The sequence below is a fragment of the Microcaecilia unicolor genome, chromosome 5, assembly GCF_901765095.1.
Source record: "Microcaecilia unicolor chromosome 5, aMicUni1.1, whole genome shotgun sequence".
Classification (NCBI taxonomy): domain Eukaryota; kingdom Metazoa; phylum Chordata; class Amphibia; order Gymnophiona; family Siphonopidae; genus Microcaecilia; species Microcaecilia unicolor.
This window is the reverse complement of record NC_044035.1, coordinates 178,315,375-178,330,310: the sequence shown is the minus strand read 5'-3', so window position 1 is coordinate 178,330,310 and position 14,936 is coordinate 178,315,375. Positions and strand designations below refer to the sequence as shown.

The 14,936-nt window shown below is 43.3% G+C and overlaps 1 protein-coding gene across 3 annotated transcripts in view; it reads left to right on the top strand.

Moving 5' to 3' along the window:
• Nucleotides 1–14,936, top strand: part of LOC115470438 (C-type lectin domain family 18 member A-like) — a 221,084-nt gene that overhangs the window by 155,781 nt on the left and 50,367 nt on the right. For all 3 annotated transcript variants that reach the window (XM_030203619.1, XM_030203618.1, XM_030203620.1), the window contains exon 9: nucleotides 5,024–5,153. In XM_030203619.1, the coding sequence (XP_030059479.1) occupies nucleotides 5,024–5,153 (130 nt within the window). The remainder of the gene's footprint in view (nucleotides 1–5,023; nucleotides 5,154–14,936) is intronic.

Here is a 14,936-nt window from a genome sequence, read left to right as displayed (position 1 = left end):
GCATTATAAGAACATAAAAACAGACATATTGGGTCAGACTAATGGTCCATCTAATCCAGTATCCTGTTTTCCAACAGTGGCCAAGCCAGGTCACAAGTAACTGGCAGAAACCCAAATAGTGGCAACATTCCATGCTACCAATCCCAGGTCAAGCAGTAGCTTCCCCATGTCTATCTCAATAGCAAACTATGGACTTTTCCTCCAGGAACTTGTCCAAACTTTTTAAAAACCCAGATATGCTAACTGTCGTTACTACATCCTCCAGAGCTTAACTGTTCGTCGAGTGAAAAAATATTTCCTCTTATTTGTTTTAAAAGTATTTCCATGTAACTTCCTTGAGTGTCCCCTAGTCTTTGTACTTTTGGAACAAGTAAAAAATCGATTCACTTCTACTCATTCTACATCACTCAGGATTTTGTAGACCTCAATCATATCTCCCCTCATCGGTCTCTTTTCCAAGCTGAAGAGCCTTTCCTTATATGAGTGGAGTTCCATCCCCTTTATCCATTATAGTATCCTTGGTCTTATTTACCATCCCTTTCCTAATAATTCCTAACATCCTGTTTCCTTTTTTGGGTTCAGATTCCATATTCCTTCCTCTCTCAGTAGATAATTTGGCATCAGCATTTTGTTCCAAAATTTATCTCCTTTGTTTGGTCTTTTTCCTCCCCCCCCCCCCCCCCCCCCCCCACTCACGCCAATCCTTCCTCCCCTTCAGTCACTACTATTGACTCTACCTCAACTTCTGCTTTATTTCATAGACCTCTTTGTCCTGTCTGTGACTCTTTTAAACTTCCCTCCTTAATCTCTCTTACTAAACTACTGTCCAAATCTCATTTGGCTTAGATGAGTGTAAATTGTTGCCCGCTCAGGATGGTAGATGTGCGGGCTACACATTTTAGAAATAAATAAATAAATAGATTTTCTAATACATTTGGCTACATCTGCTCAGGACCCATCCCCTGGTTCCTGGCTAAAGGTAACTAAACACTGTCTTCTTCCTTATATTCTGTCTGTATCTCTTCTGGGATTTTCCTAGATACAAGGAAGTCAGCCATTGTTAAACCAATCATCAAGAAACAATCTCTTGATCCAATAGATGCAACCAATTATAGACCCATTTGCAATCTTCCTATACTATCTAAACTCACAGAAAAATGGGTTCTTTCACTACTGCTTCAACACATAGATCATTCCAATATGCTGTATCCTTTTCAATCTTGCATCCACCTATCTCATAGTACCAAAACCCTGCTTACCTCTCTAATTAACTATTTGCACACTGGCTTTGAACAAGGGAAAGTGGCTCTTGCCATTCCCTAGACCTTAGTTCTGCTTTTGACCTAGTCAATTATGCATTACTTCTTGATTGACTGGCTTCTTTTGGGCTCTCAGGTGTTGTACATGATTGGTTTTGTTCTTTTCTTTCGAACCATACATATACTATATATCTCCCTGACTCTACCTTATCTGCTTGTTCTCTTCCTTTTGGGGTACCACAAAGCTCTTTTCTTGCCCCAGTCCTCTTTAATATCTTTTTAAGTCTATTTTTACTCATCCAGAATCATAACATCACAGTTTATAATTATGCTGATGATATTCTTCTTCTTTCTCTCCATAATCAAGAGTGTCCTGATCTTTCAAACATCCAATCTTGTTTAGATTCAGTTCCTTCTTGGTCCTGCACCAATCATTTAAATCCTACAAAAACAATTGCTTGTTGGCTAACAGGTCATCCCACTGCTCCTAACTGTGTTCCCTTGCTTTCAAATTCACTGATTCCATGTGTGTTCTCCTTTTGATACTTGGGTGTTGATTTAGATCAACAATTCTCTTTTGAATATCACATATCACAAGTAACTAAATCCTGTTTCTTAGCGCTAGGGTGCTTTCATTCCATCCAAAAATACTTCATTCCCCAGCTGCTATGTCTATCCTTTATGCTACTGTTCTCTCCTGTCTAGACTATTGCAATTCTATCTACTCTGGTCTTTCTTCCAAGGACTTTAAACGTCTAAAATCTATACAAAATAGTGCTATACATACATTCTTCTGAGTAAAGGAATTTGATAGGGTTACTCCTCTATTAATCCAACACCACTGGCACCCTTTGCAATATCACATTCAATTCAAGATTCTCATTTTAATTCACAAAATTCTTTTTGGGACTGCTCATGATTACATATCCTCTCTTTTCATTCCTCATCAGTCAACTCATCCATTACTGTCAGCCTATGAACATAGTGTTTGCATTTCCTCTGTTTTCCATTCTCAATTTGATCTCATGTGCCGTGCAGCTTTCTTTTGTATCACACCTTCAGCATGGAACTCCCTTCCCCCTAATCTTCATAGACAGCCTTCCTTGTCCAAATTTAGAGCTGTTTTTACAGACATATCTCTTCAAATTAGCCTTTGATTTTCTTTGTTCTTTTTAACGAGCCCAGAGCCGGATACAAATTCATTGGATCCAGACTGGAATTTTTGTTTTCTCTTCCCCTTTTCTTTCTTTTTATTGATGGTGTTCCTTGCCTTTTTTATTTTATTATTATTATATTTTTGTTGTTGTTTTAATAGTTTTGTGAACCGGGGGGGGGGGGGGGGTTACAGGGGGAAAAAGGGGGGGGGAGGGAGTTAAAATTCTTGATGATTGTTCATTGACGGATTATGCATGAACAACACTTGTATCAATGCACATTTGGATATTGTATTGTTTGATATGTTATGTTTATTTCATCAATAAAACTGTTGGAAACATAATTACCTTGCTAGTTACTCCCATCTCTAAATCATTTATAAATATATTAAAAAGCAGCAGTCCTAGCACAGACCCCTGAGGAACCCCACTAACTACCCTTCTCCATTGTGAATGCTGCCCATTTAACCCCACTCTCTGTTTCCTATCCTTCAACCAGTTTTTAATCCACAATAGGACATTTCCTCCTATCCCATGACCCTCCAATTTCCTCTGTAGCCTTTCATGAGGTACCTTGTCAAACGCCTTTTGAAAATCCAGATACATGATATCAACCGGCTCCCCTCAGAGACATAAGGGCCGTTCTGACAGACTTCCGTTATTATTTCACTAACCTTGTTCAAAAAATGTTCATTATAAATCTATGTTTAATGGGCTTTTTCTTACCAAGCTACAAAATGCTGGAATGCTCTGCCATCAAGTTTACGTAGATTGGATAATTACAAGGCTTTTAGGAAAGTTTTAAATACTTTTTAAATTGTCCTATGATGCTTGAGTTTTCAATTATGTTTTGATTATTTATACATTCCTGGAAACTGTCCAATTTTATTAGATTCTGTAATCCACATAGAACTTCAGAGGGTCATTGTGGGATACAAGCCTTATATAGTATAGTAACCCTCGGATAGCGGTATATCAAGCACTTTTAAACATTAAACAAATGCAGGCAGAATCTCTCTCACACACAAAGATGTAAAAAAAAAAAATCAAAACTCTTTGTAGAAGTCAGACATTCCAGAAACTTGCCTAGTGCTTTTTGACTCCAAAAGAATTCTCCTTGTCTCAAGGGCCACAGAAATTCGAAGTGCATATCCTACCATAGCCTCAGGCCCAAACAAAAGTACATAAGCATCGCCAAACTGGGACAGATCGAAGGTCCATCAAGCCTAGTATCCGTTTTCCAACAGTTGCTAATCCAGGTCACAAGTACCTGGCAAAATCCCAAAAGATTAAAACACATTTGGATGTCTACAAGTAAATCTTAATAATGGCTTATGGACTTCTCTTTTAGGAATGTGTCCAAATTTTTAAAAACCCTGCTAAAACTGCTCTTACCACATTCTCCGGTAAAAAAAAAAAAAATCCAGAGCTTAACTACATGTTGAATCTATATTAAGGGAATAATGCATAATATCTGCCTCTTAATATGCATTCAGTGGCAAAATCGTGTATTATTTTTACCAGAATCCACCTTATTTGAAGTCAATGTGAGCTACATAACAATGAGAGGCATAGCATGCAGATGTATGCAAAGCACCTTATTACTATGCAAATTGGATAGCACAGCTTGTGTTGAACTTTGCAAGTTGAATTATTCATGGAAATAATAGTGGCAGTCTTGAGATGGCGTTGTTTTTCCTACCTGAAGGCATCTGTTATTACACATCCCAATGCTCCTAGGTGTCATCTAAAAGGGTCCATTTCATTAGTTATAGAAATATGGATCCTCCCCCCTCTCCTCTTCCTTAGCAAAGAACCCCCATCACCTATGGACAGACCCTCCCACCCATTTAAACTGTCTCTGGTCCCTGCCCCCATGCTCCCCAATTATTTTCTCTACTCCCCTTAAGGCCCATCAATCTCCTATAGCCCCCATTAGGACCTATTTGGCTGACCCCCTTGTGTCTAGTGAAATGGAGCAGGAGTATTCCTTGGTCACTCCTACTCTGTGTGGCTTTGTTTCAAAATGGTGTTTTCAATTTCTAGTCTCTTGATCACCACTAGAGACTGAGAGGCGCCATTGTGAACCCAGAGCCACACAGGCAAGAGTGACCAAGGCAGGAGTGACTGGGAATTGCTCCTGCCCTGCTAGACTCTGGGGATTAGCCAGGGAGTCTGAGTAGGGTGAGGAGGTCTGGACTGGGGGGAGGAGTATTTCAGGGGTTTATGCTGGCCTCTTTAAGATGGCACCCCAGTAACCCGAGGCCATGTGTTAGTGGCCTGATGCTCTTAGACAGCAGAATAACACAGTTTGCGATATTGATCACATGTTTCATTACTCATATACCACTGGAGTTACTAGCCTACAATACTGAGTTATGGCTGGTTAGCGGCTCCTGTGGTATACTAAGCTGTGATAAAATGCAATATTTTACTGCAGCTTATTAACTAGCCCCCTTGGTGTTAAATATTTGTCCAGGGTTTAGGTTTTCATTAGTTCTGTTTTCACTTTGTGCTGGATCGATAGAGAAAGTTGTTGTATAGATCTACATTCCAGCAACTTGAGAACTCTGTAACAAGACTGATTTTATCTCATCTGATTGACTGCAGGAGAGGGTAGGAGTGCTGGCCCAAATCAAAACCCAAAAAGTTCAAGATATTTTGGCTTTTTACTTGGGACGTTTAGAAACCACCAATGAGGTGACAGATCCAGACTTTGAAACCAGAAACTTTTGGATTGGTGAGTAGGCTTGAGGTGAAAAGGAGAGCATTAAGGAGGTGATTTTATTTATTTATTTGTTACATTTGTATCCCACATTCTCCCACCTATTTGCAGGCTCAATGTGGTACTGTAAAGGCGACCGCCAATACCAATATGAACAAATACAGAGTGATGTTGTGGTAGGATAGAGGTTCATGTGTAATAGACAGGTTTAAGTAACAGGGAGCCTAGACTGTCAAAACACATTGGCACATGTGTTGCACATATTTTCTAAACATAATGTGGTCAATATTCAAAGTGATTTAACCAAGCAGGAGAGGCTGCTGCCTGGTTAAATTGTACTGGCTGGAGCAGCAGTACATAACTAGAAAGTGCCAGTGAATATCTGTTCTGACTGCTGTGGCACTCTCCAGTTAGTGCTAGGGTGGTGTGGGGGGAGGGGGCAGAGATGGATCTCTGCACAGGCCTACTGGGTCCAGGTCCAGGGCCAAAGATCTGGGGTGCCCCTTCCTATCAAGGTGGGTTTTGCGCAGCAGCCTACCTGTATAGTCTGTACAAGTTGTGTCTTTCAGGAATGTGATAAATCTATTTATAAACTCTGCTGAAACCCTGATGTTTACTATTTATTAATGCTAATGCCAATAACCTATAATAGTAACTTGACCAAGCAAAATATTTTCTTCTCTTCCATCTACCAATATCTGCATTTCGTACTCTATGCAATACAACCTACTTCTTTCCGGTACTTCCCCAGGTCCGGGGTCCTAACGGTCAGGAAGCCTCTTTGACAGGCAGACTCCTTCAGACCCTTTACCTCACAGTTGACGCTCGGTGCCTCCACCTGGGAAAAAGAAGTGGTTAATGTGTTCGGAGACCTCTTCTCCTCCCAGGAACTCAGTCTTGGGTTCACACCTCCTATGGGATGCAAGCTGGCAGTTAGTTAGGGCGGCCTCAGAGAGCCATTGGTTCCCAAGGCATTTTCCAAAATTAAATCACTCCACAATGCAACAGTTTATATAAAAAAATTACTGGAACTTTTATTTAATTCACAACTGGCAACTCAGTCAAATCAAAGATAGATAGATAATAGTCCAACACTGTCAAGCAAAATCAGCTTGTCTTTGGCGAAAGTATTTACAGGTGTTAAACTGTTTGTGAGCCCTGGTGCCCAGGCCAAGGCTTAGGAAGGACCTTGGCCAAGGCCTAGGGTGGACCAAACAGGCACTAAGCAAACCCCAGCCACAAAGCCCCGCACACTCAGGACAAACAACTAGCACCACCAGAAAAGGGAGATAGACCACTCAGGCGGGCCTCACAGCCAAACGGGAATCCACTCATACAGAGTTCAAGCGTGCAGACCTCACGGCCGAACTGGAACCGAGTTACACACTGGGGAAGGGGAAAAGAACAACGAGGGGTCCCAAAAGGGACTGGTGCACATGGAACGCACACAGCGCTAGCTAGAGACACAAGGAAGGGTGACAGACAAGAAGCTGGCAGGTACAAGCTATGACCAGGGGAAGAGAAAATCAAGGACAGAATGGGACACAGAGTCTATAAGAGCGAAGCTCCACAGGAACACTCTAGGCTGTACCATACAGCACACAAATACACTGGGCTGTGCCACACAGCACCCAAAGGAAAAGGGAAGTCACCTAAAGGAACACACAAGGCTGTGCAACACAGCACTCAAGGAGTACGGGAAACCACACACAAGAGTACACAAGGTTGTGCCACAGAGTCAGAAAACAGACACTAGTGACAAAGGGAAAAGCAAGCAAACGGGAAAGGCTGAGAAGCAGGGCTTACACTGCAGTTAAAGGGAAAAAAACTAACAAAGGGAAAAACAAACAATGTTCTTACCAGAACTCAGTCAGCACACAAAGACAGAGCAACAGAGCACCCACGGGTGCAGGGAAGCAGCTTAGCTAGGGAAGCAAACAAGCAATGAATCCCAAACAGCTACACTCCTTCCTGGTTCAGGTCCAGATTCCAGCATCCAATCTCCTCAATATGATGAAGCTCTACTCAGCTCTTATCTCAACTCCTGGATTTGGTCCACGTGACCCCTCTCCAGAGCTTAATCTCCAGTCTCTGTTTCTGCCAACAGTGACTCTCCTTCTCCTTTAGCCAGTATTTCATAGGTCTTAATCAGGGACTCCCCTTCTCCTCCTGTCTGATCTAATGGACAGGGGAACATCAGGGCAACCAAAAGACCATGTGCATACACATGATAACACTTTTATCCCAGGATGTGACTACTTCCTTCAGGCCAGCCCCGTCTCTTCCGATATAACTTCCTCTTTCAGAGGACGCAGGGCCAACCTGCAGGAAGCAGCTATAGCATGCAGAGAGCTGTGGTCCAAGTGGCTTTGCTATATAATTACCACAGCAGGCCAGCGGCAAAGATGACAACTTGGAGGGAAAGGGACAAAAACTCATGTTTGCTGGTGGGCAGCTTAGGGGGAGAGAAACAGGAGCAATACAGGGGGGAGGGGAGAGAGAGAGACAGGGGCAGTGTTGGGGGATGGCAGGAGAGACTCCGAGACAGAAGCAGAGCCAGGGAGAAACAGGAGCATTGCCGGGGGCCAGGGAGACATAGTAGGGCCAGGATCCAGGGAGAGACAGGAGCATTGGGAAGTGGGAGGCAGGGAGAGAGCATCTCCACCCCCCCCCCCCCCCCCCCCCATTTCCATTTTGTTTTTACTCCACCTCTTTCCTATTGTAAACATTGTAGTTCCTCCCTCCTTTCCCTGTCTTCCTCTATCCGTTATCTTTCTTTTACTTTTCCTTCCTTCTTCTCTCTAGCTTTAGCATTGTTAGGTTGTAAGCTGCCCTGATGGTTTCCCAGAGGGTGGGATAAGAAATTTTGAATAAACTTGGAAACCTGGAGCAGTGCTTGGAGCCAGGGAGAGACAGGTACAGTGGGGGGGAGGGGGGTAGGGAGATAGGTGGGGGGTGGGGATCAGGGAGTGAGGTGGGAGTAGTGCAGTGTGGGGGTGGAGAGTGGGTACAGAGGCAGAAGCAGTACCAGGGGGGATGGGAGGGGGAGATGGGAGCACTGTTGGTGAGAGAGAGATGGGGCAATGCTAGGTGGGGGAGTTGAGAGATAGAGAGACAGAGGTAATGTTAGGTGGTGGGTAGAGACAGACAAGCAGGGCAATGCTGGGTGGAAAGATGATGGATGACATGGGGAGAAAGAGAGACAGAGGCAGAGGCAATCCTGCATGGAAGAAGAGAGAAAAAGGTGGGGCAATGCTGATGTGGAAGAGAGAGAATGGCAGTAGTGCATGGAGAAAGAGAGACAGGGCATTGCTAGATGGGGGAAGAGAAGAAGACATGGGAAATGCTGAATGGTGAAGGGGGAAGAGAGAGAGACAGGGTAAATGCTGCATGACAGGAACAGCGACAGACAAGGGCAATGTTGGATGGTGGGGTGAGTAGAGAAAGACGAGATCCAGGATGGAAGGAAGAGAGTGAGAGAGAGAGAAACAAGAGAGGAGATGTTGGATGAAGGGGGAGAGAGTCACAGAGGAGCTGCTGGATGGTGGAGGAGGGGGGCAGACACAGAGAGGAGCTACAGGATGGCAGGTGATAGAGATAAGTTGGATGGCGGGGCGAAGGAGAGAGCAAAGAATTAGTGAAAGTCTGGGAAATAAGAGGAAGGAGAACAGGAGAGCCAGGGTGAGGGCAAGTGATGGAAAGATGGCAGTAACAAGAGGGAGATACTGGATAGTATGAATGAATAAAATCTGAATGGAAGAAAGCTGAAAGGAACAGTTTGGTGTTGGAGCTGGATGTAGTAGAGGAGGCGAAGAAGACAGATGAAGAGAAAAAAATAATAAATGGACAGGAGTTATTTGGAAAGAGAATGAAAAGAAGAAAGAAAGCAGTAATCAGAGACTGGGGTCAACACAATTAGAAAAATTAAGTAGCCAGACACACAATAAAGGTAGAAAAAGAATTTAAATTTTTTTTTTATTTAGGCTGGCATAATATAGTAGCCTTGTTAGCCTACTTTAAAGGTTAATAAATGAGAAAAAAATGGAAAATAAGATGATACCTTTTATTGGACTAAATATATTTTTGACTAGTTCTCTAGCTTTTGGAGGCCAAAGCCTCCTTCCTCAGGTTGGGACAGTACACTGCTATTATGGTATCATGTTCTGTCCTAAGAAAAGATGTTTTGGCTTTTGAAAGCTAGTCAAAAATTGTATTGTTAGTTCAATAAGGGCCTCTTTTACCAAACTGTCCTGAGAAATGTTAGTGTGGTGTAGTAAAAGAGGCCCTAAAAGAGGTATCATTTTATTTTCCATTTGTGTTTCGTTTGTTAATTTGTAAGTAGTCATTGGAATATGCTAGCTTTTGAAATTTACATCTGCTGTCTTTATATTTTGCACGACAGAGGAGGACATGTGTCCCTGGTTGTTGCATTATATGCAGAGTCAGACTGCTTTTGGGGTTCAATTTAATTTTTGTGTACATATTTCTATTTTTAGTTTTTGATTACTTATTCAGTACTTGGTGAGAGTCTGTTTGTGTTCTGCATGTGTGAAAGGGTTCTTTATTAGCACTGAGTATCTGTGTAGGATCAATCCATTGTGATCAGGCCTGTTTAGTTTTCCAATAGGTGAGCTGATGTTCTGATGCCCACTGCCTTTTCCTCGGAAGGCCTTTGTTGTGTGATTCCTGGAAATTAGTGTTGTTATTGGGATAGTAGAATTGTAGGGTCTTTTATTTTGTCACAAAATGCTTGGTACTGGATTTTGGATTTGGATCGCACTTTTTCAGTTGTAGCTCAATGTGAGTTACATTCAGATACAATAGATATTTTCCTGTTCCTGGAGGGCTTACAGTCTGAGGCAATGGAGGGCTGAGTAACTTGTCTAGGATCTCAAGGGGTGGCAGTTGGATTTGAACCCTGGCTTCCCTGGTTCTCAGACTGCTGCTCTAAGTTAGGTACAACTAATACAGGTAAAACATATTCCAAACATGTTTGGTAACTCAACAATAAACTAAAGGCCAGCAGATCTGAAGCCTGGTCAGAGCCGGTCTTAGCAAGTGCGGGGCCCTATGCAGACCAATTTGGTGGGGCCCCATCCTAGCCCTGCCCCCACCCTAGCTCCACCCCATTGATAAGATTATTCCATTTTTAGAATTTTTTTTTATTTATGAAATTTCAAATAAAGACAAATGAAGCTAAACTTGTACAAAAAAAACTGATTGAAATAATAAGCACAATGCTATCATGAAACCTCCCCTCCCCAGAAATTATTCAGTTCAAGTCCACTACAATTAGTAGTTCCAATTCTCATAACAAAGGAGAATAAAGGAAAAATATTAAGATAAGATCCAGTACTTTCAAATTCCCCTATTACTCTGTAACCCATCAAACCAGAGAGACAAGTAGCCACATCAGTTACTAAATAGTTTGAACTGATTGTACCTACTTTATATCAGATTTTGCTACTTCATGATTTCCATTCTCAGATTTTAGCTTAGTAATCTTTTCTTCCTGTGATTGCAGTCTAGCTTTCAAATGATTAATTCGAGGTGTCATATCATTAATTACTGGAAGCAGTGTTTTAGCTAAATCTGCTATTGCCATCCAAATTTTTATCAGGGGAAATATCTGCAGATCTATGTGAAAATAACCCAGATATGTTAGAAACAGCCTCTTCCAAGCCAGAAGATCTTACTTGCTCAGCTTCTCTAGCAACTAATGTTGTTGAGCCAAATCCCTCTCAGGGAGGCAGACATTTCCAACCCTTGCACCGTCCGCAAGCATCGTTAGATGAGAGAGACACTTCTCCTGATCTCCTGCCTGCATGGAATCCGATTTCGATTTGGCATAAGTGCACAACTGTTGGCGTCAGCAACGATGGCTCACCTCACGTCCTCACCACCTCCGACCAGGCTCCAGCTTTTTCCGCTCAGTGACTCCTGCCCTCGCGTCCGGAAACAGGAAATACATCAGAAGGTGGGACATTGAGCGGGAAGCTGGAGCCTGGGGGTGAGCCGTCGCGCTGCAACTGTCTGTCGTCGCCGTCTGAGGCGGGGCCGTCGCTGCCTGGGCTGGCTCGCTGGCATCGCTCAGTTAGTCACCGGGGTTCGGGGACTCGGGAGCTGATGGCGGGCTCAGCGGGCCCAAGCCGGGGATGGGTGCCGCGACGGTGGTGGCGGGAGCGGAGTGGCCGAGCTGCAGGAATGGGGATCATCTCAGGTGACTAAGGCGAGCAGCGGCGGAGGTCGGAGCGGAGGCACGAGCGAGGCAGAGTTGAGGCGCTGCACGGGGCCCCCTTAGGCGCGCCGTGCGGGGCCCCCTTAGGTGCGGGGCCCTATGCGGTCACCTTGGTCGCCTCTGCCTAAGACCGGCCCTGAGCCTGGTGGCCATTTCGAAACCTACTAAAAGCATTGATAAGCAAATCATTTTATTGTTGTCATTAACCGCAGGATCTTTGATACAGTTCACTTGGACAACTGCAAGATGGTGGACTGCAGTGCTAGGGCTGACTGGGGGCCAAGTGTTAAAATGCCTGCATATATTTCCAGAATACTGCAAATATTGTTCTAGTTAATATATTGTATTGCTTTGGTGCATTATTTTGATTTTTTGGTATATAATTCCTGGAGTGTATACAGTTTGCATATTACCATCAGCAATAAAGGTGGGGGGGGGGGGGGGAGGAAACACAGCTGGTGCAGCTCCACCACAGCCACACAGTGAGGGATTCCTTCCTCGTTGTGTCCAAAGGTGTCTCAATTCCTTTCCTTCAGACATAAGGTCAGTACCCCAAGGATTTTAATTTGCTCTGTTCTGTCTAACCCTCCTCTATACCTCACCCTAGCCCCACCCACTTTAGCCTCCTCAAACAGCTGAGTCACCAACCGCCTAAGGAACAGGATCTCTTGAAGTAGAGCCTATCCTAAAATACATGGAGAGATGGACATTTATATGCCAGATACATGCAGCAGGAACATCTAAAATACCTCATACCTAGAAACCTAAACATCTAAAATATCAGAACATACATGTTTGTATTAGCTATTTCAGAAATATACATATTTATTTTTCATGACGCTGTGACAGAGCCCAGTATCCCTTGCCTGTTTCACTTTCAGAGGGGACATCAACCACTTTGGGAATTAAAGGAATTAATTTCCCCTATCCCTGGAATGGAGTGCTGCTCAATAGGAACACTTTTCTGAAACCTAGACATCCTGGACAGCAGGTTTAAATCCTGACATCGATCGTACATTCCCCTTCTGAAATGGGGAATACACATTTATTTTTTTAGGCCTGCCTTAGCCCCTCTCAAAACAGGCTCAGATCATGCCCTCTTGCCAGATACATGTTCTTCAGTTTTACATGTATATTTCTTGACTTTGTAAAATCAGGATTTAGACATTTATGCAATACAAACATTTATGCACATCTAAAACCTGAATTGTGCTTCTAAAAATAAGTCATCCAAGTCAGAATAGGGATCTCCAAGTCAGAATGTCGGAAATGGACGTACATCTCACATGTATTTTCAAACAGGATACAGTTCGAAAATACATGAGATGGACGTCCATGTGCTGGAAATGTCCAGCATGAACATCCATTTTATAAACTGAATCCTCCAAATTTTAAACAGGGGAAACAAGGGACATGGACATCTGTATGGCAGCATTCTTAGAAAATGGTCACGCAGATATCCATGCAGGACAGAGGGTCAGCCTAGTGGTTAGTGTGGTGGACTAAACCAAGGGACCCAGATTCAAATCCTACTTTAACTCTTTTTTTTTTGTACTTCTGAGCCCTCTAGGAACAGAAAAATATCTACTGTACCTGAATGTTCAGGCATCTTATATATTGTAGGTACTGTAAGTATTTTTCTGTTTAAAGGGATTTGAAGCTTGGTCCCCTGGTTTACAGGCAGTTGTATCACCCACTAGGCTACTCCTCAGACCTGCTTCCTACTCTCTTAAAAATGTCCATAGTACCAGAAGCTGTCATAGGTCCTGGTATCCCATTTCAGTTTCACTTTCAGGGGAGAAGAAGGGGGACAGTAACCAATGGGGGATTAAGGAGGTGTCATGTCTTAATCTCTCCAGTGGATAGCTGCGCAAATCAGAGCACCTTTCTGTAACCTGGACATTTCTGAAACAGCTCTAAATAAGAACATCCTTCTTTTTAGACGTAAACATTTCATCCCCTTTGGTAATCGTTGTTGGATGTCCAAATTTCAGGCCCTCCCTAGTCTTGCCTAAAATGCATCCAAAACATGCCCCCTTGCTATTTGGACGTACTGCCTCTACAGACCGCCGGTCTGGTCTCGACAGTGTCAGGGCAGTTCTGTGCTCAGTGCAGAAAGATAAACAAAAGCAATCCGTAACAGCATGGCCGCACAGATACTAAGCAAGGGTATGACTTTAAAATATGTGCTTAACACAAACACAAGAGCTTCTCCTTCTTACCTACAAATGCACTCAGTCTGCTGCCCCTCACTATCTTTCTACCCTCATCTCCCCTTACGTTCCCGCCCGTAACCACAGGATAAATCCCTCCTCTCAGTACCCTTCTCCACCACCGCCAACTCCAGGCTCCGCTCATTCTGCCTCGCCTCACCCTATGCTTGGAACAACCTTCCTGAGCCCTTACGCCAAGCCCCCTCCCTGCCCTTCTTCAAGTCTTTGCTTAAAGCCCACCTCTTCAATGCTGCGTTCGGCACCTAACCCTTACCGTTCAGTGAATCCAGACTGCCCCAATTTGACTGCCCCTATCGGACCTACCGTTCACTTGTCTATTAGATTGTAAGCTCTTTGAGCAGGGACTGTCTCTCTTTGTTAAATTGTACAGCACTGCGTAACCCTAGTAGCGCTCTTGAAATGTTAAGTAGTAGTAGTAGTATAATAATGGTGTAAACCATTATATCTCAAAGGTCCTGCAGCTCCTCCTTGCTGAGGTTATCCGGTTGCTCTTGTGTTAGGTCAGGCATATCCAGTGTTTGAGGGTTGCTACCAGCTGCCACCAGTATGCTACTAATCTCCTAAGACTACCAAAAAAAAAAAAAAACTGAACGAGAAGAGACCCTGTTATTGCTGCATTCATTCACTCTTCTCTGTTTCTGGTGGTTACAGAAAAAAAACCTCTGAACCACTCAGTGGATGGTGACTCTCACCCATGCACTAAGCCTGACAATCCCACCACACTACAAAACCCACCCGAAACCCACTGTTTTGTTTGTGTCAGAAGATGAGCACCCTTCTCTTTCGAAAATGCCCCTGATAGGCGCCTACGCGCCTTAGTAAAAGGGCCTGTTAAAGCTTTTAATTGTTCTTTGGGCAAATTACCATATACAAAAGTGCCTCTATGCTCCATATCTTTTACATTTTGTAATACTCATTGCTGGAAAGTGGCCACTACCGCATCCACTGGTCCTTTAGGGACCCAAGTAGAAGGCAAATGATATTCCTGTGAAAAAGATTGAAACCTTGGGCTTGAACATTATCTTCCTGATTATCTTTCGTAAAATATACTTGTAATCTCAATTTCCTAAAAAAATAATATAAATGTTGATGCATTGTAAATGGGCCATAATATTGAGTTGGCACAAAGGAAAGGCCCATAGACAGCACTTTTTTGTTGATCTTTAGTCTATTTTTTTTAGAAGAAATATTAAATAAAACTAATTGTGTTTTTTCACTTGTCTCTTGGATCTGGCTCCCATTTGTTGGGGATTGGTTAATATACCCTGTGTGACATTGGGCATCTCTAAAACATTTGTGAAGAAGCAGACTTAATACTATCCTGAT